The sequence below is a fragment of the Amblyraja radiata genome, chromosome 16 (genome assembly GCF_010909765.2).
Source record: "Amblyraja radiata isolate CabotCenter1 chromosome 16, sAmbRad1.1.pri, whole genome shotgun sequence".
Taxonomy (NCBI): Eukaryota; Metazoa; Chordata; class Chondrichthyes; order Rajiformes; family Rajidae; genus Amblyraja; species Amblyraja radiata.
This window is the reverse complement of record NC_045971.1, coordinates 13,206,408-13,231,308: the sequence shown is the minus strand read 5'-3', so window position 1 is coordinate 13,231,308 and position 24,901 is coordinate 13,206,408. Positions and strand designations below refer to the sequence as shown.

General features: G+C 45.4%; 1 protein-coding gene across 1 annotated transcript in view; it reads right to left on the bottom strand.

Moving 5' to 3' along the window:
- Window positions 1-24,901, bottom strand: part of mrc2 (mannose receptor C type 2) — a 145,642-nt gene that overhangs the window by 50,768 nt on the left and 69,973 nt on the right. Inside the window, exon 12 of the mRNA XM_033035115.1 lies at window positions 15,745-15,959. Coding sequence (XP_032891006.1) covers window positions 15,745-15,959 — 215 coding nt within the window. The remainder of the gene's footprint in view (window positions 1-15,744; window positions 15,960-24,901) is intronic.

Genomic DNA, 24,901 nt, shown 5'->3' with positions numbered 1-24,901 from the left:
CACTTATAGAAACATAGAAATTAGGTGCAGGAGTAGGCCATTCGGCCCTTCGAGCCTGCACCGCCATTCAATATGATCATGGCTGATCATCCAACTCAGTATCCTGTACCTGCCTTCTCTCCATATCCCCTGATCCCTTTAGCCACAAGGGCCACATCTAACTCCCTCTTAAATATAGCCAATGAACTGGCTTCAACTACCTTCTGTGGCAGAGAATTCCAGAGATTCACCACTCTCTGTGTGAAAAATGTTTTTCTCATCTCGGTCCTAAAAGATTTCCCCCTTATCCTTAAACTGTGACCCCTTGTTCTGGACTTCCCCAACATCGGGAACAATCTTCCTGCATCTAGCCTGTCCAACCCCTTAAGAATTTTGTACGTTTCTATAAGATCCCCCCTCAATCTTCTAAATTCTAGCGAGTACAAGCCGAGTCTATCCAGTCTTTCTTCATATGAAAGTCCTGACATCCCTGGAATCAGTCTGGTGAACCTTCTCTGTACTCCCTCTATGGCAAGAATGTATTTTCTCAGATTAGGAGACCAAAACTGTACGCAATACCCCAGGTGTGGTCTCACCAAGACCCTGTACTATATGCTATAGGATTCAGCAAAATGAGAAAATGTGAAACAAAATAGCAATCTGCCCCACACAGAGATCGTCTCACCCAAGTGCAAAGGAGTCACCAGGAGAGATATTCTATGCTCTTTTTGTTAATGTCATCTTGTGCGCTGGGTGGCACTGAGACCTCTGTGGCATCGGGTCCAAGGGGAAGTTTCACACTTTTAATGGGAGAGTTCAACCTAACTCACTGGCCACTGGGCAGGAAACGTCAGCACCTAGTCCATGACAGTTTCACTCCAACTAGCATTATTCTCCATTAGTCTGAGTGCAGAGTACAGGCAAATGTGCTATTAAACCAGCACAGAACTCCCTAGCCTGTGAGTTTCCCTTGGATCATGTTAGGTTAATGTAACACAAAGTGGGAAGTAATGGCATTGTACCTTTGAAAGAGATTTACACAGCACAGTTCACATCCTTAAAACTTCTCGTGGATCAGAATTATTTATTGTTTGGATTTATTGTCATCACTTTTATTATGGGATAGGAAGGGGAGGGGAGGGGGGGAGAGACTGTACAGAGTAAGACGGCAGAAGTGTAAAGCTAGCTGCTAACCTCCCATCATCAGTTTTACACTGCTGTCCAGGATTGATTAACCCTCTGATGAACTTAAACCCAGGTGTCTAAATCTCATGCGAGATAGTTTAGTTTAGTTTCGAGATACAGTGTGGAAACAGGCCCTTCGGCCCACCGAGTCGACACTGACCAACGATCACCCCTACACTAGTTCTGTTATCCCTGTTTCACATTCTACACAATAGAGGCAATTTTGCAGAAGTCAATTAACCTCCAAACCTGCACGTCTTTAGAATGTGGGAGGAAACCGGAGCACCTGGTGATAACCCATGTGGTCATAGGGAGAACGTGTAAAGTCCGTATAGACAGCACCCGTAGTCAGCATCAAACCCAGGTCTTTGGCACTGTAAAGGTCCCACTGTACGAGCTAATTCAAGAGTTCTTCCCGAGTTTCCCCTGGTTCGAACTCGGAGAATTACGGTAATAACCGCTCGTAGGTACTCGGGGCTCTCGTGGACATTTTTCAACATGTTGAAAAATCTTCACGAGTCTTCACGAGCTTACCGCGTTTCCCAAGTACCTGCCGTTAGCGTTACTAGCCACTAAGAGACGTTCCGAGCTCCGACGTAGCCGCTACGTACATTCCACGTGCTTACCACGAATTTGACTTTTTTTTAAAAACTCGGTAGAGCTCTTGAATTACCTCGTACAGTGGGACAGGCCCTTAAGGCAGCAGCTCTACTGCTGCGCCACTGTGCCACGTTGAGTGTGGCCAATGAAGAGGGTCTTTCAGCGCTCTGAGCTCAGGTCTATGGTGAGCAGCAGGCTTCATAATGGAGTGCTGTGGCATCTTGCCACAGAGAAGCTTCAGCGGGGAGAGACTGCATCGTGGCAGAACTGTTCTGTTGTGGATTGGAACATGTGTTTTCGATTAAGATAGAAAATAAATCTGTGCTGTAACACTTGAAATATCCCAAAAGAACAGAAGAGTTCGGCCTCAGCAAGACTGCTTTCTTGGTTGCAATTCCACAGGAAAAGAAACACTGGCCAAGATGAATTAAGAGCAGGATTTGCTCAGTCAGCAGTCTGAACCTATTGAGAGAAAACTGGAATGAGGGGGGTCAATTGGTTCATTCTGATGATTCTTGCCACGAAGCATCGTCAAGCTCATCCCTTCTAGATATCACAGCACTAACATTCTTCAAGAGTTCTGCAGCCAAGTCAAGTCAAGTCAAGTCAAGTTTACTCGTCACATACACATACGAGATGTGCAGTGGCAATGAACAGAATATTCACATATTACATATTTGTGGGAGGGAGGGAAGAAAAGGAAAATAACAGCAATTTTAAAAAGACACCACACAACAGTAAAGTGGTTCAGTAAAGTTAGTCCCTGGAGAGATAGGCGTTTACAGTCCTAATGGCCTCTGGGAAGAAACTCCTTCTCATCCTCTCCGTTCTCACAGCATGGCAACGGAGGCGTCTGCCTGACTGTAGCAGCTGGGGTGGAAGGGGTCTCCCATGATCTTGTTGGCTCTGGAGTTGCACATTCTGATGTATAGTTCCTGCAGAGGGGCGAGTGAAGTTCCCTGCCGAACGCACTACTCTCTGCAGAGCCTTCTTATCCTGGGCAGAGCAGATCCCAAACCAAATTGTGATGTTTCCGGACAAGATGCTTTCCACAGCCGCTGAGTAGAAGCACTGGAGGATCCTCAGAGACACTCTGAATTTCCTCAATTGCCTGAGGTGGTAAAGGCGCTGCCCTGCCTTACTCATGAGTGCTGCAGCGTGTTATGTCCATGTCATATCCTCAGAGATGTGGACTCGCAGGTATTTAAAACAGCTCACCCTATCCACAGTATCCCCATTTATCTTCAATGGTGTGTACGTCCTCGGATGATGTGCCCTCCTAAAGTCCACGATCAGCTCCTTAGTTTTTTTGATACTTAAGAGGCTGTTCTCGACTCTGCCCCATTGTGTCATTTGGAGCAGTCTTCTCACACGCATTGAACCACACATACTTTGTCATGGATCTTGTCCCATTAAATATAGGGTGCTCCCCTTCATGCCCTTTATAAACTAAGGATTTGTATATATATTTCCAGAAGTTTTTATCTTGGAAACCCAGTTCTGTGGTAAATGTGAGCACAATGACCTCTTCACTTTTATATTTTAAAAAACTTTTTTTTTTTTACAAATACTTTTTATTCAGAAAACAAAAACACCTATAAAGAGTATTAACACGATCAAAGGCTGCCCATATTGGCAGTTAACAAACAGTCATCAAATTAATATATCGCCAACTTTATCAATAATACACTCAACCTCCCGCGGCGACCAGCGTTCACGGAAGGCCTCCAGAGGCCCCGTGGACAACGTGTGTTCCCTCTCCAGGGACACGTGAGCACGAACGTAGGCCCGCTGCCTGGACCCACAAATGGCCATCTTGGCCAGGCCCAGAAGCAGACCGACAGGGAGAACCCCCACCCCCTCTCCTCCCGACCCTTCCCCCTCTGTACCAGGTGCCCAAATATCAGGAGCGTGAGGCTAAAATGTAGCCAAAACTTGAGGAGCAGCCCCTTCAGACAATCGAAGAGGGGCTACAACCTCTCACGCTGCATGTACATACGGAACACAGCAGAGTGGCGCAGCTGTAGAGTTGCTGCCTTACAGCACCAGACACCCGGGTTCGATCCTAACTACAGGTACTGTACTGCACAGAGTTTGTACCATCTCCCTGTGACCGGGTGAAGCTCATGCGAGATAGTTTTGTTCAGTTTTAGTTTAGTTTAGAGATACAGTGTGGAATCAGGCCCTTCTGCCCAATCTATGCTGACCAACGATCATCAGTTTTTTCCCGGGATCTCTGATTTCCTCCCACACTCCAAAGACGTACAGGTTTGTCGGCTAATTGGCTTGGTATAATTGTAAATTCTCTCTAGTGTGTATAGGATAGTATTAGTGTGCAGGGATCGCTAGTCAGTGCGGACTTGGTGGGCCAAAGGGCCTGTTTCCGGGTTATCGCTGATCTAAACTGAATTAAACTACAACCATGACTACAAAACCAAAACTACAGGCAAGAAATTGAAAAGGTCATCCACTGAGTGAGTTACAACAAGACCTCTGGAACAGATAAAATCCTTACTGAAATACTAAAGCTTTAAGTTCTTCTGGCCAAATATATTGCCTCATCTCTCCCTTTGGGAAGAGCTTATCAGGGGATCCTAGAAATGCCATATCATCATAAATGAAATGCCCAACTGTCATAATTATAGATAGGATCCTTGCTGCCTTCTGCAGGGAATGGCATCGTGAGAATACTCCTAAACTGCCACCACCCAAAGGCCGAAGATTTGCCCCAAGAGTTGCAATGGTACGGCAGGCAGTGAAGAAAGCGAATGGCATGTTGGCCTTTATAACAAGAGGAATCGAATATAGGAGCAAAGAGGTCCTTCTGCAGTTGTACAGAGCCCTAGTGAGACCACACCTGGAGTATTGTGTGCAGTTTTGGTCCCCTAATTTGAGGAAGGACATTCATGCTATTGAGGGAGTGCAACGTAGGTTTACAAGGTTAATTCCCGGGATGGCGGGACAGTCATATGCTGAGAGAATGGAACAGCTGGGCTTGTACACTCTGGAGTTTAGAAGGATGAGAGGGTATCTCATTGAAACATATAAGATTGTTAAGGGTTTGGACACGCTAGAGGCAGGAAACATGTTCCCGATGTTGGGGGAGTCCAGAACCAGGGGCCACAGTTTAAGAATAAGGAGTAAGCCATTTAGAACGGAGACGAGGGAACACTTTTTCTCACAGAGAGTGGTGAGTCTGTGGAATTCTCTGCCTCAGAGGGCGGTGGAGGCAGGCTCTCTGGATGCTTTCAAGAGAGAGCTAGCCAGGGCTCTTAAAAATAGCGGAGTCAGGGGATATGGGGAGAAGGCAGGAATGGGGTACTGATAGGGGATGATCAGCCATGATCACATTGAATGGCGGTGCTGGCTCGAAGGGCCGAATGGCCTACTCCTGCACCTATTGTCTATTGTCTATAATGGTGATCTTCACCATGTGATAAATCCAAGATAAATATAGAAGACCATCCATCGCACCTAGCCTTCGTTAACCTCACAATAACCTTGGACTACATCAATTGAGATGGATGATAGACCACACTCAACAAGTTTAGACATCCCCAAAAAATGGGTGGTTGGTGATCAGTGTGGACTCTGTGGGTTAAAGTTGCTGTTTCTATGCTTATGTCTCTACGGCCCTCTCTTTTCAAGCTGCTCCGTGTGAAATATTGGTTCCTGTCAACGCTGTGAAACACAGGACTATTTATGACAATGAGCACAAGCTGCAGCTTGCAACTCTCAGGTCACAGGCATCTCCGCGTTAGTTTCAGGTAACCATTCAAAATATTCTGAAAATTGTGCGCTTGCCCAGCTCGTGGGCACGCACCACAATGAGTTTTGGGAGATTGTGATCAGGTAAGTCACACCCAGCAGAGCGCTGTCTGCATTTACCATGTTTGCCACTGCCTAGTTTTCCACATCTAGAAATGAAATCAACTTCTGTTGTTTGATTCAATCAATGGGTGGCACAGTGACGCAGCGGTAGAGTTGCTGCCTTACAGCGCCAGAGACCCGAGTCTGATCACGACCATGGATGCTGTCTGTGCGGAGTTTGTACGTCTTCCCATGACCGCATGGGTTGCCTCCAGGCGCTCCGGTTTCCGCCCACACTACAAAGATGTGCAGGTTTGTAGATTCATTGAGTTTGGAAAATTGCAAATTGTCCCTGGTGTGTCGGATAGTGCTAGTGCACGTGGATCGCTGGTCGGCGCAGACTCGGTGGGCAGAAGGTCATATTTCCGCGCTGTATCTCTAAAGTCTAAAGGGTGCAAGGTTGATGAAGTGAGGTGAACAGGTTGCGGGGAAGGTCATGTCTGGCATATTGACCATGTTGGACCCCTCTTGTCCCATTTCCTCTGCATGTCACATACTCGGGTCTTTCTGATGACTTTACACACTGACCATCTTCTGACAACAGCTGCAGCACTCAGCACAATATGGGTGAAAGCGTTGGATTGTTTAAACGTACTGTTTGCCCAGTGCAGGTTTACAACCAGAGATAATTCAGTTGCCGTTCAGTGAGACAAGGGAAGCGGCGAATGACTGAACGACAAGAAATTCTCATCTCTTCAAAAGCCCACGGATCAGGCAGGTTGCATTGCACAGAAAAGTCTTGAGTTGTTTCCCTGGGGAAGTTATCGTGTGAAATTACCATTTATCTTTAAAATCTAAAATAGTTCATTCTTACCATCATTTTAGACACATTACTTAATGTGTTAGCGCGATGTAGTGACATGGAACAGCAGAGGCTGCGTTTGTGTGATATTTTATTATCCACTTTGATCAAGTAAGCTTCCTTTGGTCCAAGTATCTCCCTGGTCTCAACCATCCGTACTTCTGTGACCTTCTCTGGCCCACAGTACTCCAACAACTCCACATCTCCTCAATGTAGGTCCTCTTGTCCATCCCAAAGCTTTTTGCCTCACTGCTCAAGTGACGGAGGCACAATCCTGACCTCTGGTATCATTTGTGAGAAAGAACTGCAGGTGCTGGATAAAATCAAAGGTGGACACAAAATGCTGGAGTAACTCAGCGAGTGAGGCAGCATCTATGGTGAGATTTTCACCATAGATGCTGCCTCACCCTCTGAGTTGCTCCAACATTTTATGTCGACCGCTGGTATCATTTGTTTGGAGCTGGCACATTGTTCCCGATATAGTCTGGGTATCCTCTCAGCGCTCTGGGTTTCATTCTACATTCCAAAGACATGCGTGTTGGTACTTTTTTTGTTACTGTAAATTACCCCAAGGTGAATGATAGGAGAATTGGGGGGAGTTAATGGGAATGTGAGAGAGAATATGTTATAGTAAATAATGGAGGAATGGGATTGATGGCTTGTCCTGTAGCCAGCACTAACTGAGCCAAATGGCTTCCTATGTCGTAAGGAAATATAATACGAATAAGTTATTCAAATATATGTTTTCACCAGTGGAAGAGTCACAAAGAGATATAACTATAAAAGAAGGAACATGACTTAAAACTGAAGTGTAGAAAAATGTGTAGAGAATGACCGGAACTCTCTGCGCCTGAGGGCGGTGGAAGTCGGATCATTCGATATATTTGTCAAAATTGGTAGTTGCAGAATTAGGTCATTCGGTCCAACAAGTCTACTCTGTCATTCAATCATGGCTGATCCATCTCTCCCTCCTAACCCCATCCTCCTGCCTTCTCCCCATAATCCCTTACTAATCAAGAATCTATCAATCTCTGCCTTAAAAATATCCATTGGCTTGGCTTCCACAGCCTTCTGTTGCAAAGAATTCCACAGAATCACCGCCTTCTGACTAAAGAAATTCTTCCTCATCTCCTTCCTAAAGAAATGTCCTTTAATTCTAGAGGTATGATCTCTAATCCTAGACTCTCCCACCAGTGGAAACATCCTCCCCACATCCATTCTATCCAAGTCTTTCACTATTCTGTAAGTTTCAATGAGGTCTCCCCTCATCCTTCTAAACTTCAGCGAGTACAGGCCTAGTGGTGTCAAACGCTGATCATATGTTAACCCACTCATTCCTGGGATCATTCTTGTAAACCTCCTGTAGACCTAGAGCCAGCACATCCTTCCTCAGATATGGTGCCCAAAATTGCTCACAACACTGCAAATGCGGCCTGGCCACCACCTTATAGAGCCTCAGCTTTACATCCCTGTTTTTGTATTCTAGCCCTCTTGAAATAAATGCTAGCATTGCATTTGCCTTCCTTGCTACCGATTGAATTTTATGGGGATTGTGCACCAGCACTCCCAAGGCCCTTTGCACCTCCTGGGGATTTGGCGTGGAGATAGACAAATAATATTGAAAAATCATGGAATTAAGGCTTTTGGGATTTGGTACAGGCAACAGTTGAGGCCAGCAAAGATCGACCATATTGAATGTAGGAGCAAATGTAAGGGACAAATGGCCTACTCCTGCCCCTATTTTCTTCTGTTCAAGACCTTCCTTAGAACTAAACTTTTTCTCATGTACTCAAAGTCTTCCTTTCTGGCTTGGTGGTAATTTTGTTTGGCAAAGTTCTTCTGAAGCACCGTAGGATGTTTTACTGAAGGTGCTAAATAAATACAGGCGGTTGCTCTAAAAGTCGTGGATAAATATTCTCTGTGAACCATAACAGATAAAAGGCTGCACCAGTGTGTTCGAGCCTGTCGCTACCAATAACTAATGCTGTTATAAGGAATCAAGTTTCATACAAATGAAGGAAAGCAGTGTTTGAAAAGGAAAACTGTAGATATGAATGACGAGTCCGCAGTAGGAGATACATTGAAAATCTGCATCCCACTAAAAAGTCACGACTGAACTCCGAGCTTCTGATCCAGCAGGAAAATTCTGAATGGCTCTGATTGTATGTTATAAGGATAAACATGAAGGTCTCTCGTGAACAGCAACCGGGCCAGTTTGGGGAAATAGGCAAGAGCTGCCTTTGTATTTATATCACTCCCCGGAGGCATTGTTCGTGATCTCAGCGACAGACTGATGGCCAGGAGATCACGGGGGCGCAAAGGATCGCTGAGAACAGCCGGGTCAAGGTACCTCTCCAGATGTGCGGCCTATCAATGCAGGAAGACCCTGTGTCGGGGCCTCGGCCTGAAGTCAGTCAGACCTTGTCACAGGGTCTCACATCCTGCCACCGTGCTGGCGCTGAGAGTCTGTGAAACTGGGATTCAAAACCCCAAGCATGTCGTAGCAGAACTCTTCAGGTTTTGTTTCTGCTTGAGGTTGTGCTTTTTTTTTTTTGTGTGTTTTCGTTTGTGTGTCCCATGAGGTTATGTGGCTGATGGGGGGAGAGGCAGGAAATGTCTAGCCACGGTGCTCCAGGCATCGCACCGTCAGAGTTGGGCTGGCTCTCTGGACCATCTGGTCTTTGCTGCCTGGAATTTTTAATGTGTGAACAGAAAGCCTGGCTCGGACTCTCAACCAACCACGCTGAAAACTCTCATGCCCTTGTGCTCAGCACCCCGCCACTTTCTCCTTCCTTGCCTCTTTAATCAGTTCTCTCAAAACTCCATTCCATTTTTACAGGTTTGCCTTCAAGCGACAAGACTGTTTCCCTCCTTATGTAAATCCTTCCTAATTGTGAATATCTTCCCTGGATCTGCTTGGCACAATGGAGAGCAATCCCATCATACAAAGAGCCTACATATGGGGAATAAAACAGAAAGTACTGGAAAGACTCAGCTGTCAGGCAGCTTCTGGGGAGGAGGTACAGAGTCAATACTTCCGGTTAATGGCCATTCGTCACAACAGCTGTAGGGAACATTGAATGAAATATCATCGACCTCGCTATCTATTACTGTCGGGCTGACTCTGATAACCCTTACCTTCCCACAAAAGTGAACATGCACACACATGCTCACACAATCAGTGCCTGGTTCATGGTGATAACCCTTCCCCACCCCTGATCCGGGCGAAGGCCTCTTTCCTTCTTCCTGGAACAAAAGCCCAGCCAGTCCCCCTCCACCACTACCACCCTCGCTTGCCTGGCGGAACTCTTTCCTGAAGTGAAAAACCACTTATTCCACTCCACTCGCTGTCTCCTGATCAAAGCTGCATCTGAGAGGGAGTCACTCAACCCAAGCTACGCCTGTCTTTTTGTGGGGTACGGCTGTTTCAGGGCTCTCCCTCACCTCTTTATCTGGGGAATTGACTGCTTCCTACTCCACAAAGAACTCAAAAGTGTCACCACATTTGGTGCTAGTTTTCACTGTGCTCTCACTTTCCATAGTTCATCTCTGACTCACCATAGAGTCATAGAACACTGAACAGCACTACAGAACAGGCTGAACATTATGCCAAGTCAGTCTTTTATCTACCTGCAGACTCAAATGAGTGGTCAATGCTCCCTAAACATTGTGAGAGTGTCTACCTCCATCACCCTTCAGGCAGTGCATTCCAGATTAACGAAAAAATATTCTTCAGATCCTCGCTAAACTCCTGATTCCTCACTTAAACACAACGCCCAACCAACCCCCATGGAACACAGCAAGGATGTTCCAGATCCTAAATCTTATCATCGTGCTTCCCTCTGCCTGCCTGCACTGATTTCCCCCTCCAATTTGTCAAGAACTTGGATAAATTATTGGATCTGCTAAGGTGCAGCTTAGGCAGAATTTGTACCTCAGTAAAAACTATGCTACGGAAGACCCAGGCTAGATTGAGTTAATGTGACCAATTCTACATGAAGACACCTCTGGGGATATCATTACAGGAACTTGCATCTCCACTATGTTGCATCAATAGCATTTTCCCTCCCAACCTCAAGATTCAAGAGATTCAAGAGAGTTTATTGTCATGTGTCCCAGATAGGACAATGAAATTCTTGCTTTGCTTCAGCACAACAGAATATAGTAGGAAAAGCAACAAAAGAAACTGCAATTTTATTTTATTATCTGTGGGATTTCTCTCCTAGATTACCTGCAGCAGTGTCCAGGAGATGAAGTTGCTGGAGACCACATTTACAGAAAGCCTCCTCAGCTTGTGGAAAATAATGGGTCGTGTAGGTATGCCTGCAATTTCTGTTCACACACCTAGAGGGCCGTAAAGTCAAATTCGCAGGGGCTTCAGGCAAGGGCTACCATCCAACTCCCATTTACACTGCTCCCATGTAATCTCCCCATATTCCAATTAACTTCCCCCAGATTCTACCATTTACATATAATCAGGTGCAACTAGCAACCCACACTTCTTTGGTATGCAGGAAGAAACCAAAGCATCCCAAGAAAACCCATGTGATCTAGGAGAGATCATGCAAACTCCACACAGACAGCATCAGAAGTCAGAATTGAACTTGTGTCTTGGGTGCCGTCAAGCAGTATCCTGACTAGTTGCACTACCATTCCCAGTCGCAACTGGAGCAGAGGGTTCGCATACCGCCACTACAGTTCGCATATCGCCACAACAGGTCAACGGAGGATGCAATTTCACTGGCTCTCCACTCCGCATTGGATCACTTGGACAATAAAAACACTTACGTCAGGCTGTTGTTTATAGACTACAGCTCGGCGTTTAATACTATCATCCCTTCCAAGCTGGTTACCATGGGAGGGCTGAAGATGTCCTGGTTGGGTTGCTCCTGGGCCTGGCCAAGCTGGCCATCCGCGAGTCACGGCGCCAGACGGTGGAGGGCTCTACCCGAGCCGGCTGCCTGCCCCTTTTCCGGGGATACGTCCGTGCCCGGGTGTGGATGGAAAGGGAATACGCCCTGTCTACGGGCACCCTGAGGGAGTTCCGCGACCGCTGGGCACCGAGGGGGGTTGAATGTATCCTTGACAAGGATTGTAATATAGTTGTTTAGCAGTTGATTAGCATATTTGTTGATCTTGTATTATGGTGGTGTTTTGTTTTATTGTATTGTAAATACAATTTTAATATTTGAATAAATATTTTTTATTTTAAAAAAAAAAAAAAAAAAAAAAAAAAAAAAGCTGGTTACCAAGCTTACGGAACTGGGTCTCTGCGCATCCCTCTGCAATTGGATCCTTGACTTCCTCATGCACAGACCACAGTCTGTTCGAATTGGCGGAAACACTTCATCCTCAGCAACAATTAGTACGGGAGCACCTCAAGGCTGCGTGCTCAGCCCCCTGCTTTACTCACTCTATACCCATGACTGCATAGCCAGACATAGTGCGAACTCCATCATCAAGTTCACCGACTATACCACTGTTGTCGGACGAATCACAGATGGGGACGAGTCAGTATAGAAGTGAGCTCGACTGACTGACCAACCAAATGGTGCCAGCCCAACAACCTGGCTCTCAACATCAGTAAGACCAAGGAACTGATTGTGGACTTTGGTAAGGGAAGGATGAGGACCCACAATCCCGTTCACATCAATGGGAAGATGGTAGAGAGGGTCAAAAACTTCATTTTCCTGGGCGTGCATATTTCTGAAGATCTTTCTTGGACCCAGCACACCGATGCAATTATAAAGAAGGAACATCAGCGACTCTACTGCCTGAGAAGATTACGGAGATTCAGCATGTCGAAGAGGATTCTCCTAAACCTCTACAGGTGCACGGTAGAGAGCATTCTGACTGGTTGTATTGTGGCCTGGTTCGGCAACTTGAACATCCAGGACCGAAAAAGACTCCAAAAAGTTGTGACCACTGCCCAGTCCATCACCGGCTTTGACCTCCCCATCGTTGAAGGGATCTATCGTAGTCACCGCCACAAAAAGGCAGGTAAAATCATCAAAGATCCACACCATCCTGGCCACACACTCATTTCACCATTGCCATCAGGAAGAAGGTACAGGAGCCTGCAAACTGTAACGTCCAGGTTCAGGAACAGCTTCTTCCCTACAGCCATCAGGCTATTAAACACAACAACAAATAAGCTCTGAGCTCTGAACTGCAAAAGACTATATTATTATTGCACTATATTTGTTACTTATTGAACTTTTTCTTTTTTTTCTCTTCTCCCGTTATGTACTATGTTTACATATTCCCATATTCTGTTGTGCTGCAGCAAGTAAGAATTTCATTGTCCCACCCGGGACCTATGACAATAAAACACTTGACGTCTATATGCGCCTTTCCAGTCTTTGGCCGGGGAATGGAAACTCACTGTGAGCCCTTGTTCCCAATCTGGATCCAGCAGAAATGTGGCCATCCAAGTGTAAAGATTGCTGATATCTTAAGGGGGCCATGAGAGGGATTTTCCACCTTTTTGGCACTGGGTTTCCTGCTCAATGTATTGCCTCTCATTGGGGCGGCACAGTGGCGCAGCAGTAGAGTTGATGCCTTACAGCACCAGAGACCCGGGTTCGATCCTGACTACTGGTGCTGTCTGTACGGAGTTTGTAACTATTCCCTGTGATCGCGTGGGTTTTATCCGGGTGCTCCGGTTTCCTCCCACACTCCAAACACGTACAGGTTTGTAGACTTGGTAAAATTGTAAATTGTCCCCAATGTGTCAAGGATAGTGTTAGTGCGTGGGGATCGCTGGTCGGGGCAGACTCGGTGGGCCGGGGGGCCTGTTTCCGTGCTGTATCTCAAAACTAAACACTCCTGGGAAATACTACTGAGGCGGGAGAAGTGACAATGTGTCTGGTTTTGATACTCCAGTTGGGATGTGTGCAGGCAGGCTCAACAAACCACAGGCCCATCATTTTCATTCGAGGCAGAGCAGGAGGTTTCTGAGCATTAGCCTCTCCCAAGGCTCGTTTCTGAGACTGCTGCCAGTCTGACGTGACAAAGGAAGGCAATGTCTGCGTCTCACTCGCTGAGCTGCCGTCCCACAGTCAAGGCGGCGTGATTCACCACGACTTGTGATTTCACATCAAAACAGCTGTCCACCAAACCCCACGCAGATTCTCATCGAGCTGCATCGTGGCACTCGGCCCAGTCTTAAAAGCAGATACTGACTCATTCTCGTGCAGATCCAGAAACGGCCCCAGAAGCTCAGGTTGCTGCGAGCGGGATTAATTATCGAATCCTGGAAGGTGATGGATCCCGTGGATTGTGTGCGAACTGCTTCAGAGAACACCTCCGCACACTGAGAAACCATCTGGTCTGCAAGTGAAGCCAGATTCTGATGAAATATTCAGCAATGCTCGGGGTCAAATGCGTTCCTGCTAAAGCAGCGAAGAGCCCAGTGATCCCATTAAACTGCAAAGATAGACAACAGGCACAAACTGAAGAAAAACTTTTCTGCATACCTCCCTGGTGACCCGGTGACACGCTCAATCACCAGAGCCAATTGCTCATTAATAAATCAGGTTGTACAGGCCAGTCTCATCGGAAAGGTTAGGTGACAGGTAGAAAATTCATTCTTGAAACCGGAAACATTCCAATAGAAGAATATTTACGTGACGTTTATTCAGTTTGGTCTCTTTTGTCAACATGACTGAGCTAAGCTCATGTAACCTGCCAAACTGCTGTTTAGTCATATATACACTGACTTGTTGTGTTGTCAGTGAATGCACACAGTTCCTCCTGACTGGGCCAATCTCCAAAGACTTGCCTGGATATCTGGCAGACCACATTGTCATCACTGTCTGGTACATGTGGGACAGGATGTGGTAGGCAACTGAGTGACAGTATTTGATACACCATGCTAAATTTGCACAAATCACTACAGACTAGTCCCTGATGAACAAAGACGCCAATGAGAATCAATAGCAACATAACACCACGGCAATGTTATCAAGCAAACTCTTGATTTATCCAGTCAAGGAGATAATAGAAGATAGGTTTAGGGATTATCTAAAAGATAGAAATACTGGAGTAACCCAGCAGGACAGGCAGCATCACTGGAGAGAAGGAATGGGTGATGTTTCCTTATCTATGTATCTCCCTCTCCCTTGACATCAGTCTGAAGAAAACGACCCAAAACGTCACCCATCCCTTCTCTCCAGTGATGCTGCCTGTCCCACTGAGTTACTCCAGCATTTTGTCTCTATCTTCAGTTTAAACCAGCATCTACAGTTCCTTCCTACACATTTAGGGATTATCTGCTGGGAGCAGATGAAGTCAGAGAAATGTCAGAATTGATGGCAGTACCAAACCATCAGTGGTTTAGTTTTGTTTAGTTTAGAGATACAACGTGTTAACGGGCCCTTTGGCCCACCGGGTCCGCGCCGATTAACGATCATCAGATCTATCCTACACTCTAAGGCCAATTTACAGAATCCATTTAACCCTCAAACTTGCACGTCTTTGGAATGTGGTAGGAAACCAGAGCACCCAGAGAAAACCCACGCCGTCACATGGAGAACATGCAAACTCCATATAGTGAGGGGTAACTTTTTCACACAAAGGGTGGAGAGTGTATGGAACAAGCTGCTAAAAAAAGTAGTTGAGGCAGGGATTATTCCAACATCTACAAAACAGTTAGACAGGTACATGGTTAGGACAGGTTTGGAGGGATATGGACTAAACGTGGGCAGGTGGGACCAGCGTAGCTGGGACATATTGGGAATGGCCGGTGTGGGCAAGTTGGGCCGAAGGGCCTGTTTCCACACTGTGTCACTCTATGACTATGACTAAAATAGCCAATATTTGTGGAAAGAGAAATAGTAAAAATGTCCCATCATTACTGAAATGCAAACTCTCTTTCTATCACTGCAGGTGCTGCCTAACCAATAGAGTTTCTCTAACATTTTCTGTTTTTATTTGAGATGGAGAATGACTGTTTTCTGATAAATTTTAGTTTATCTTTTATAGTTTAGAGATGCAGCACAGAAACAGGCCTTTCGGCCCACGGAGCCCGCGCCGACCAGCGATCCCCGTACACTAACGCACTACCCAACAAACACACCAGGGAGTTTACAATGCTACCAAGCCAATTAACCTACAGACCTGTATGCCTTTGGAGTGTTGCAGGAAACCAGACCGCCTGGAGAAAACCCACGCAGGTTCACGGGGAGAACGTACAAACTCTGAACAGACAAGCTCCAGTAGTCAGGATTGAATCCGGGTCCCTGGTGCTGTAAGGCAGCAATTCTACCCCTCCCCCCCTTGGTGTAGAAGAGTTGCATTCTCCTTACCTTATAGCAATAGCGGAGTGTTGGTGATGATACCCATCCCGGCGGGCAGCTTCCAGTAACACTCGGCGTTGGAATCACTGGTCCAACCCCTGGGTCGAGAGAAGTTGCCAGGTTCTGCCTGCAGATGTACTTGGCCCGGAAACTGTTGCAGTCCTTCACCTCCCACAACCCGACAGAGTTTCCTGTGGCCAGCACCACACAGCCACCTTTATATCCTGTAACGCAAGGACCAATGCATCATTCAGCATGCCAGTATCGGGGGGGCAGACACAGCATTGGAGAAACATCACACAGTCAAGACCAGAATAATGCCACTTAAAATATGGGTGGATTCAGAGGATGTTTTCCACATTTATAAAGGAGGAACAATTTAAATAACAACACACACTCAGGACACTCCACTGCAGTTTATAACCCAGTTATAGAGTGCTGTTGCTATCAGCATTTGGCAAACGTGGCAACAAGATTGTTTATATCAAGTCTTCCAAAAAGGCAATGCACTAACCAGCTGATCTGTTTTCATGCTGGTATTAACAGAAGGATAAATATTGGCCAGGACTCTGGGGAAGAATAACCTTGCTTATCTTCTAAGGAATGTCATGAATATTTTTATATCTACACAGACGTCTCATTTGAAGTCTCATTCAAAAAAATAGCTGGTCTGACAATTCTAGCCACATTTTAAGGCTCAGGTTGCTGTAACCCCCAAAGTTAAAGAGCTACCATTAAGGCCGAGGCAGGCCCTTACTCGAAGCACCACAACCCTAACACTTGTTCAGTTTCTCCTCTAGGTGTACCTATATCAATCACCATCTATGACAGCAGGTGAATTGATTGCATCCTGGAGACAGTGAACAGGAATCTGCAGACAGTGAACAAAAAAAAAAATCAACCCGCTGGGGCAACGCAATAGTTTCAGCAGTATCTGTGGAGGGAAATGGGCAGACAGTCTGAAGAAGGGTCCTGATCCGAAACGTCATTTATCTATTTCCTTCAATGGATGCTGCCTGAATTGCTGAGTTCCTTCAGCAGTTTGTTATTTGATTGCACCCTGCTATTGATCAGGTTGCTAACTGTGCAGAGATGATGCAACACAGTGGAGGATAATCCCTTTAGTGCGATTGGTTTGACCGCCCCGCACAGCACCACGACTTGAAACGTAGTGCTTCAATAAGACACTCTCACTCTGTGAAACTTCTGCGTTCATGTTTTATCACACTTCCCATACCTGGGTCTTGGGTCTAATATTCCACAGATGATCCTCTTCACTAAAAAGCATATTCAATAGAGACTTGTGAATTTGTGTGACTTGGGCAACGTATGGAGCATTTTATATGCAGTTATTTGGACCTTTTATCCAAGTTTATATTTCCATCAATGGCAGGTCCATGGGTGAAATAGTTGCTGGTCTGCCATATGACAGCCATGCAGCAGATTACAACTTCAATGCCATTTAAAATGAGTGTGCCTCCCAGATTTAAACTCCAGTCCCCTGCCAAGAATTATTTAATTCATTCAATCATCAAGAAGGATTTGGCTCATCTTACACATTGCTTGAGGCAAGAAGTCACTACAATGGAGGATAGTTTCCACCAGAGATCCCTACGTATGCAATAAAGAAGGGGCACCCATTAGCGAGTGAATTGACTGCACCCTGCTATAGTTCTGTGTGGTTCAGCCCTACTACATCTCCTCTGATTGACCATTTTCAGTCCTCTAGATTCCAGATACTGTCACAAAACACAAATGGCTCCAACATTTGATTGCAAACTCTTCCATCCCTACCAATCTCCCAGAACTCTGTGCCACCAATTCCTTATCACTAGACAATGTCTTCAGCCAGTTAAATCTCAAGCTACAGAACTTCCTCATTAAACATAGACTCATATAGCACGGAAACAAGCCCTTCAAGCCAACTTATCCAAGTCGACCAAAATGCCCCATCTAAGCTCGATCCATTTGCCCACATTTGGCTCATATCCCCTCAACCTTTCCTATCTATGTACCTGTCCAACTGTCTCTTGCATGTCGTTGTATAAGATCACCCCTTAGCCACCCGCGATCCAAGAAATAAAGTGCTAGCTCACTCAATCTCTCCCTGTAGCTCAGGCCCTGCAGTCAAACAGCTCATCTTGGAGAAGCAACATTCAATCAAGCATCTGCGAACTTTTAAAACTTCCCAGCAGTATTACAGGAGGCTATTCAGCCCATCAAATCCATGCTGGCTCTCTGCAAGCGCTATCTATCGGAACTACTCCTCAGCCCATTCTCTGTAACCCTGCAACTACTTGCCTCACATAGACCTCTCCTGACTAGAGGTCTAGAAGAAAGGGTTACAATTTCCAAGGCTGGGATTAGACATTTAGGGCGAGTAGGACAGGAAAGTTCATCACTTGTAGGCGAGCCCATGGAATTCTCTACCACGATAGATGGCGCAGCCAAGACACTGAATATATTTAAGAGGTGGGCAGATTTCAGGTCACTAAAGGCTCAGTGTGTAGGAAAGAACTGCAGATACTGGTTTAAATTGAAGATAGACACAAAATGCTGGAGTAACTCAGCGGGACAGGCAGCATCTCAGAAGAGAAGGAATGGGTGACGTTTGATGAAGGGTCTTGACGTCACCCATTCCTTCTCTCCAGAGATGTTGCCTGTCCCACTGAGTTACTCTAGAATTTTGTGTCTATCTTCCACAAAAGTCTCAGTTTGTATAAAAAGATAGCTAATATTGTATAGGGATAAAGGATCAGCCATGATTGCACTGAATGGCAGAGATAGCCGATAATAATAATAATAAATTTTATTTATGGGCGCCTTTCAAGAGTCTCAAGGACACCTTACAAAAATTGAGCATGTAGAGGAAAAACATGTAAGGGGAATGAAATAAATAGTAGAGACATGACTAGTACACAAAGTAAAGACAGAATTCAATACAAAACACAGTATGAGGCAATTAATGCACAGATGAAAAGGGACGGGGACGTGGGGCTAAGGATAGGCAGAGGTGAAGAGATGGGTCTTGAGGCGGGACTGGAAGATGGTGAGGGACACGGAATTGCGGATCAGTTGGGGGAGGGAGTTCCAGAGCCTGGGAGCTGCCCTGGAGAAGGCTCTGTCCCCAAAACTGCGGAGGTTGGACTTGTGGATGGAGAGACCGGCTGATGTGGATCTGAGGGACCGTGAGGGTTGGTAGGGGGAGAGGAGATCGGTGAGATATGGGGGGGCCAGATGGTAGAGGGCTTTGTAGGTGAGGACCAGGATTTTGTAGGTGATCCGGTGGGAGATGGGAAGCCAGTGAAGTTTTTTGAGGACTGGAGTGATGTGATGCCAGGATTTGGTGTGGGTGATGAGTCGGGCGGCTGCGTTCTGGACCAGTTGGAGTCGGTTGATGTAGGTGGAGCTGATGCCAAGGAGAAGTGAGTTGCAATAGTCCAGTCGGGAGGAGATGAAGGCATGGATGAGTCTTTCAGCAGCAGGCGGTGTGAGAGAGGGTCTGAGTTTGGCGATGTTGCGGAGATGAAAGAAGGAGGTTTTAATGACATGGCGGATGTGAGGCTCAAGGGAGAGGGTGGAATCAAAGATCACGCCAAGGTTGCGGGCCTGGGGAGATGGGGAGACAGTGGTGCCGTCGATGGTGAGAGTGGGGTTATTGATTTTGCTGAGTGTGGCTTTGGAGCCTATGAGGAGGAATTCTGTCTTATCGCTGTTGAGTTTGAGGAAATTATGTTGCATCCAGGTTTTTATAGCTGACAAACAGGAGTTGATATGGGAGAGGGGGGGGGGGGGGGGGGTTGTGGGGGGATTTGGTGCCAAGGTAGATCTGGGTGTCATCAGCGTAACAGTGGAAGTCCAGATTGAAGCAGCCGATGACTGCTCCTTTCTTCTGGTTTTATGCTCTTCTCCTTCATGTGCAGTTCCATTCTTTATTGAAAGCAATAATTGAATCTGCTTCCTGTGAGGAAGTAGATACCAGATCATGACTACCTTCTGAATGAGGAGTTATTCCTTTGTCTTCTCTGATTTGTATGCCGTTCACTTTGAATCGATGGTCCTTGTTTCTTCATTCAATGGAGCAACTTTCACTTAATTCACATTTTCTAAGCCTTGCTGACATTGAACACTTCCCAACCCCCTTCAAGGAGAACAATTGCATCTTCTTCACTTCTCTGGTGAAACTGAGCTCCCTCATTCATGAGCAAAAAAAACTAAAGTCCTGGAGGAACTCAGGTCAGGCAGCGGCTGTAAAGTGAATGGGCAGACGACATTTCAGGTTGGGACCCTTCTTCAGACTAAACATTCCCTCCATAGATGCTGCCTGACCTGCCGAGTTGCTCCAGCACTTTGTCTTTTACTGAAGATTCCAGCATCTGCAGTCTGTGTGATCCTTCTACACGAGTCAATTCTACCTAGTGTATCCTGCCCCCTCTCGAACGTGTTCACATTATTTCTAAAGTAAGGTCTCCAGGACCACATGCAATATTGTGGTTGGGACTAAACCAGTATTTTATACAATTTCAAACACCCTCCTTGCTTTTGTTTTCTACACCTCTTCTCAAAAAACCTCAGGATCTCAAATGATTTTTTTTAAATGGCTCTCTCAAAATAACCTACAACCTCTAAAGCTTTGCATGCACTTGGTCCCTCTCTTCCTGCCACTCCTTCAGAACGTTATATTAAATTGCCTTTCCTCAATGGTCCTAATTATCATTTCACACTTTGCATGTTAAATTCATCCTGCTGTGAATACTTATTCCTCCAGGCTGTCTATATCCTCTTAAAACCAATTAACTTCCTGCTCACAGTTCCAAGTTTTAAGTTGCAAATATTAATGTGTTCCAATCCAAAAATTAATGTTTCAAAAAAATGCAGTGCCTCCAGTACCAGCCCTTGGGCAATACCTTAATACCTTGGGCAGAACCAACAAGGCAACTCTTCACTACAATTTGTTTCCGATCGCAAGACTATTTCGTTGTCACTACCTCTTTTATTCTACACTTTAAAAGGTTTCTAGGTTTGTTTATTGTTTGCCGACAACCTTGTTATTGGACACTTTATCAACATTAATCGCATTATCATCTCTGGTAGCTTGTCAAAAAATTGTTGGTTATGCATTGGTTACATTTAACAAGCCCCAATCAAAGAGTAAAATGACTTCATTGCTCTAATCCATCAGATTCAAAGTTATTAAGAAGGAATTGCAGAAGCTGGAAAATCGAAGGTAGACAAAAGTGCTGGAGAAACTCAGCGGGTGCAGCAGCATCTATGGAGCGAAGGAAATAGGCAACGTTTCAGGCCAAAACCCTTCTTCAGAAGTTACTCCTGCTGGAATTTATGTACCATTATCCCAATCCCAATCCCACACATTAAAAAAACACACATTTCAGTAAAACATCTCAACCTCCTGATCTTAATAGGTGAGGTTTGGGCATATTTTAGAGTTGGAATGCTTATAAGTACTTGGACTAACAAAAAAGCAAAGATGGAAAGACTGATGGTGAAGACGGAATTACATATTTCTTACATACACACATGATGGGAGGCACTTTTTACTTGTTGATGGCATTACATGAATTATTACTAACAAAACAAAATGAGACCTCTGGCCTCAATTCACTTACTTGATTTTTGGCAAAAGGCAATCAGTCTGAATCCTTGCAACGCACCAAAGAGGCATCTAAAGCTCACTATTACACATATTTGTGGTTTAAATAATCATTGCCCTGAACTACACATATCGCTCTGTAGATCACCATACATAAGCATAAATAGTCAATAACCAATTAAATTGTAAATTGCTTTCAGCTGGATGATGGATACAAGAATGGCTTTATGCAATTTGTGAACCTTACTATGTCATTAAGAGCGAGGTTGTAATGTTCCCCAATAAGAACTTTATCTGAGTTCTCTGTAATTTGCTGCCAAAAAAACATTTCGCTGCTCAGCAGTGTTTCCATAAGATGAAGACTGAATCAACACTTTTGCAGCCTGACCTAACTATCCATCCATTACACTACCTCTCCACCAGCAACTTGTGTAGGAAGGAACTGCAAGTGCAGACTTACACCGAAGAGAGACACAAAATGCTGGAGTAACTATGTATAATAGTGAGCTTTAGATGCCTCTTTGGTTCATTGCAAGGATTCAGACATTGCAAGGATAGCCTTTTGCCAAAAATCAAGTAAGTGAATTTAGGCCAGAGGTCTCATTTTATTTTACGTGTAAATATTAACGTAACGACAGGTAAAAGGTGCCTCCCAACATGTGGGTATGCAAGAAATGTGTAATTCCGTCTTCACCATCAGTCTTTCCATCTTTGGAGAAAAGGAATAGGTGATGTTTTGGGTCGGGACCCTTCTTCAGACTGAGAGTGATCTTCCCTCTCAGTCCGAAGAAGGGTCTCACCCTGAACTGTATCCACCAGCAACACATGTGCCTGATCAGGCAGCACACAGACCTAGAAGGTTCAATAATTCAGTCTCTGGTTAATGTTGAGCATAGCCTGGGTTAACTGTGAGAGGGGAGGGGAGGGGAGGAGGGTGGGTTGTTGGGCTGGGATGTACAACAACTCCTTGCCCTCTGAGTGAGGTTGGAGAGGTATATCATCCAGTGTTGCATCACCTACCATAAGCAGCCTGCACGTGGGGCGGCTGCAGAATTCATACACCTGTCCAAAATTCTGCTTTGCTGAGAAACTCTCTTGAGAACATAGAACAGGACCAAGCCCTTCAGCCCACAAGGTCCATGCCGCACTAGATGGTAAGTTAACTAATCTCCACTGTCGGCAAATGATCCATAGATTGCGCATTCCCCACATATCCACAAGCCTCCTAAATGCCACTGGGGAATTGGACTACTCCACCACACCTGAGAGTGCGTTCTAGGCACCCACCACACTGTGTAAAAAAACCTGTCCTGCACCTCTTTAAACCTTGCTTAGGTTTAGGTTTATTATTGTCACGAGTCCCAAAGTACAGTGAAAAGCTTTGTTTTAGACAATCGACAATAGACAATAGGTGCAGGAGTCGGCCATTCGGCCCTTCGAGCCAGCACCGCCATTCAATGTGATCATGGCTGATCATCCCCAATCAGTACCCCGTTCCTGCCTTCTCCCCATATCCCTTGACTCCGCTATTTTTAAGAGCCCTATCTAGCTCTCTCTTTTGATACATCCATAGAACCTGCCTCCACCGCCCTCTGAGGCAGAGAATCCCACAAACCCATCACTCTCTGTGAGAAAAAGTGTTTCCTCGTCTCCGTTCTAAATGGCTTACTCCTTATTCTTAAACTGTAGCCCCTGGTTCTGGACTCCCCCACATCGGAACATGTTTCCTGCCTCTAGCGTGTCCAAGACTTAACAATTTTATATGTTTCAATGAGATCACCTCTCATCCTGCTAAACTCCAGAGTGTACAAGGCCAGCTACTCCATTCTCTCAACATATGACAGTCCCGCCATCCCGGGAAAACCTTGTAAACCTACGCTGCACTCCCTCAATAGCAAGAATGTCCTTCCTCAAATTTGGGGACCAAAACTGCACACAATTCTCCAGGTATTGCATGCTATCCAAACAGTTCAGATACATTATGCATGAATACAATAAAGTCAAACTCAAATATGATAGATAGAGCAATGGGGAAGATACACAGTACCTTTGTTTGCTCCCTTTAAACTTACTGGGTTAATAGGCATATTTATTATTATTTATTATTCTATTGAGGAACATCTAAAAATAATTAGAGAGGCGTTGGAGTGTTAATAATCTGAATGTCTGGAAAATCTGTCAATCCAGCACCAAAGTTCTGAGTGTGTTAGAAAGTTGAATTTTACTATAGTTATGTTGCTGGACTAGCAGTCCTGAGGGTTTTGGTAATAAATTCAGCCTCATAGCCCACCATTAGCCATTTGAGAATGAATAAAAAATAAATGGCACCATCAATAAAAGTTTACAAAGAAACCCTTGCATTATTGCTCAAACGCACGGCTGTCCTTCATTGAAGGAAACCTTTATGTCCTTCATGCAACTCCAATTTGGTCTGAAGAAGGGTCCCAACCCAAGACGTCTTCTATCCATTTTCTCCAGGGATGCTGTCTGACCCATTGAGTTGCTCCAGCATTTTGTGTCTATCCAATTTGGTGAACCCTGAACCAGATTGGCAAGCCATGCAGTAGTCTCCAACTACTATGAAAAGAACTATTGCTCTCTCGGGACGAAAAGGAATGGCCAATAAATGCTTGAATTGCATGTGGGATAGCCTCGGTCAAAACTTCAGGTCAGGGGGATGAAAAGCAAAACCTTTAACATTCACATTATGGCTGTTTTCGATAAATAAAAAAAAAAAATCTGATGATGTGAACCAAAGAGGAATGAAACGTCAGCATTCGTCCTCTCACTACAGCGGAATCTATTAACGTGCCGGGGTTTTGTATGTTCTGCCCATTATAGAACAAAACCGCATTATAAAGGGCTGCAAAATCCAAAAATCTACAGCAGTTTTCATTGCATTGGTCAAAGTAATTATACACAGACAGCCATCCATTTACACTGCACATTCATTTCCTTGTTTTGGTTCCTGATATTAGTTCCAGATGTGCTACGTATCAGGGTGCAGCCAAATACCAGCTAGCCCAGATTCACAACTGTCTGCCCAGGAGAATCGCATTGCAGACAATAAGTGCTCAGTGTCTTTCTCCACGCATTGTACTGCCCTCTTTCTCCTTATATAACAATAGACCATAGACAATAGGTGCAGGAGTAGGCCATTTGGCCCTTCGAGCCAGCACCGCCATTCAATGTGATCATGGCTGATCATCCCCAATCAGTACCTCGTTCCTGCCTTCTCCCCATATCCTCTGACTCCGCTATTTTTAAGAGCCCTATCTAGCTCTCTCTTGAAAGCATGAGAAGAAGCTTGCTTCAGTGCACTGACATCTAACTAAATAATTAAAGTTTGCTCTTCTTGCGCTCCTGTTTCTGAGTCCAAGGACTGTCCATTTTGTCGCATAGTGTCGAGGTGGCTCAGTGGTAGAGTTGCTGCCTTACAGAACCAGAGACCCGGGTTCAATCCTGACTACGGGTGCTGTCTGCACGGAGTCAGTACGTCCTTCCCGTGATCTGCATGGGTTTTCTCCAGGAGCTCCGGTTTCCTCCCACACACTC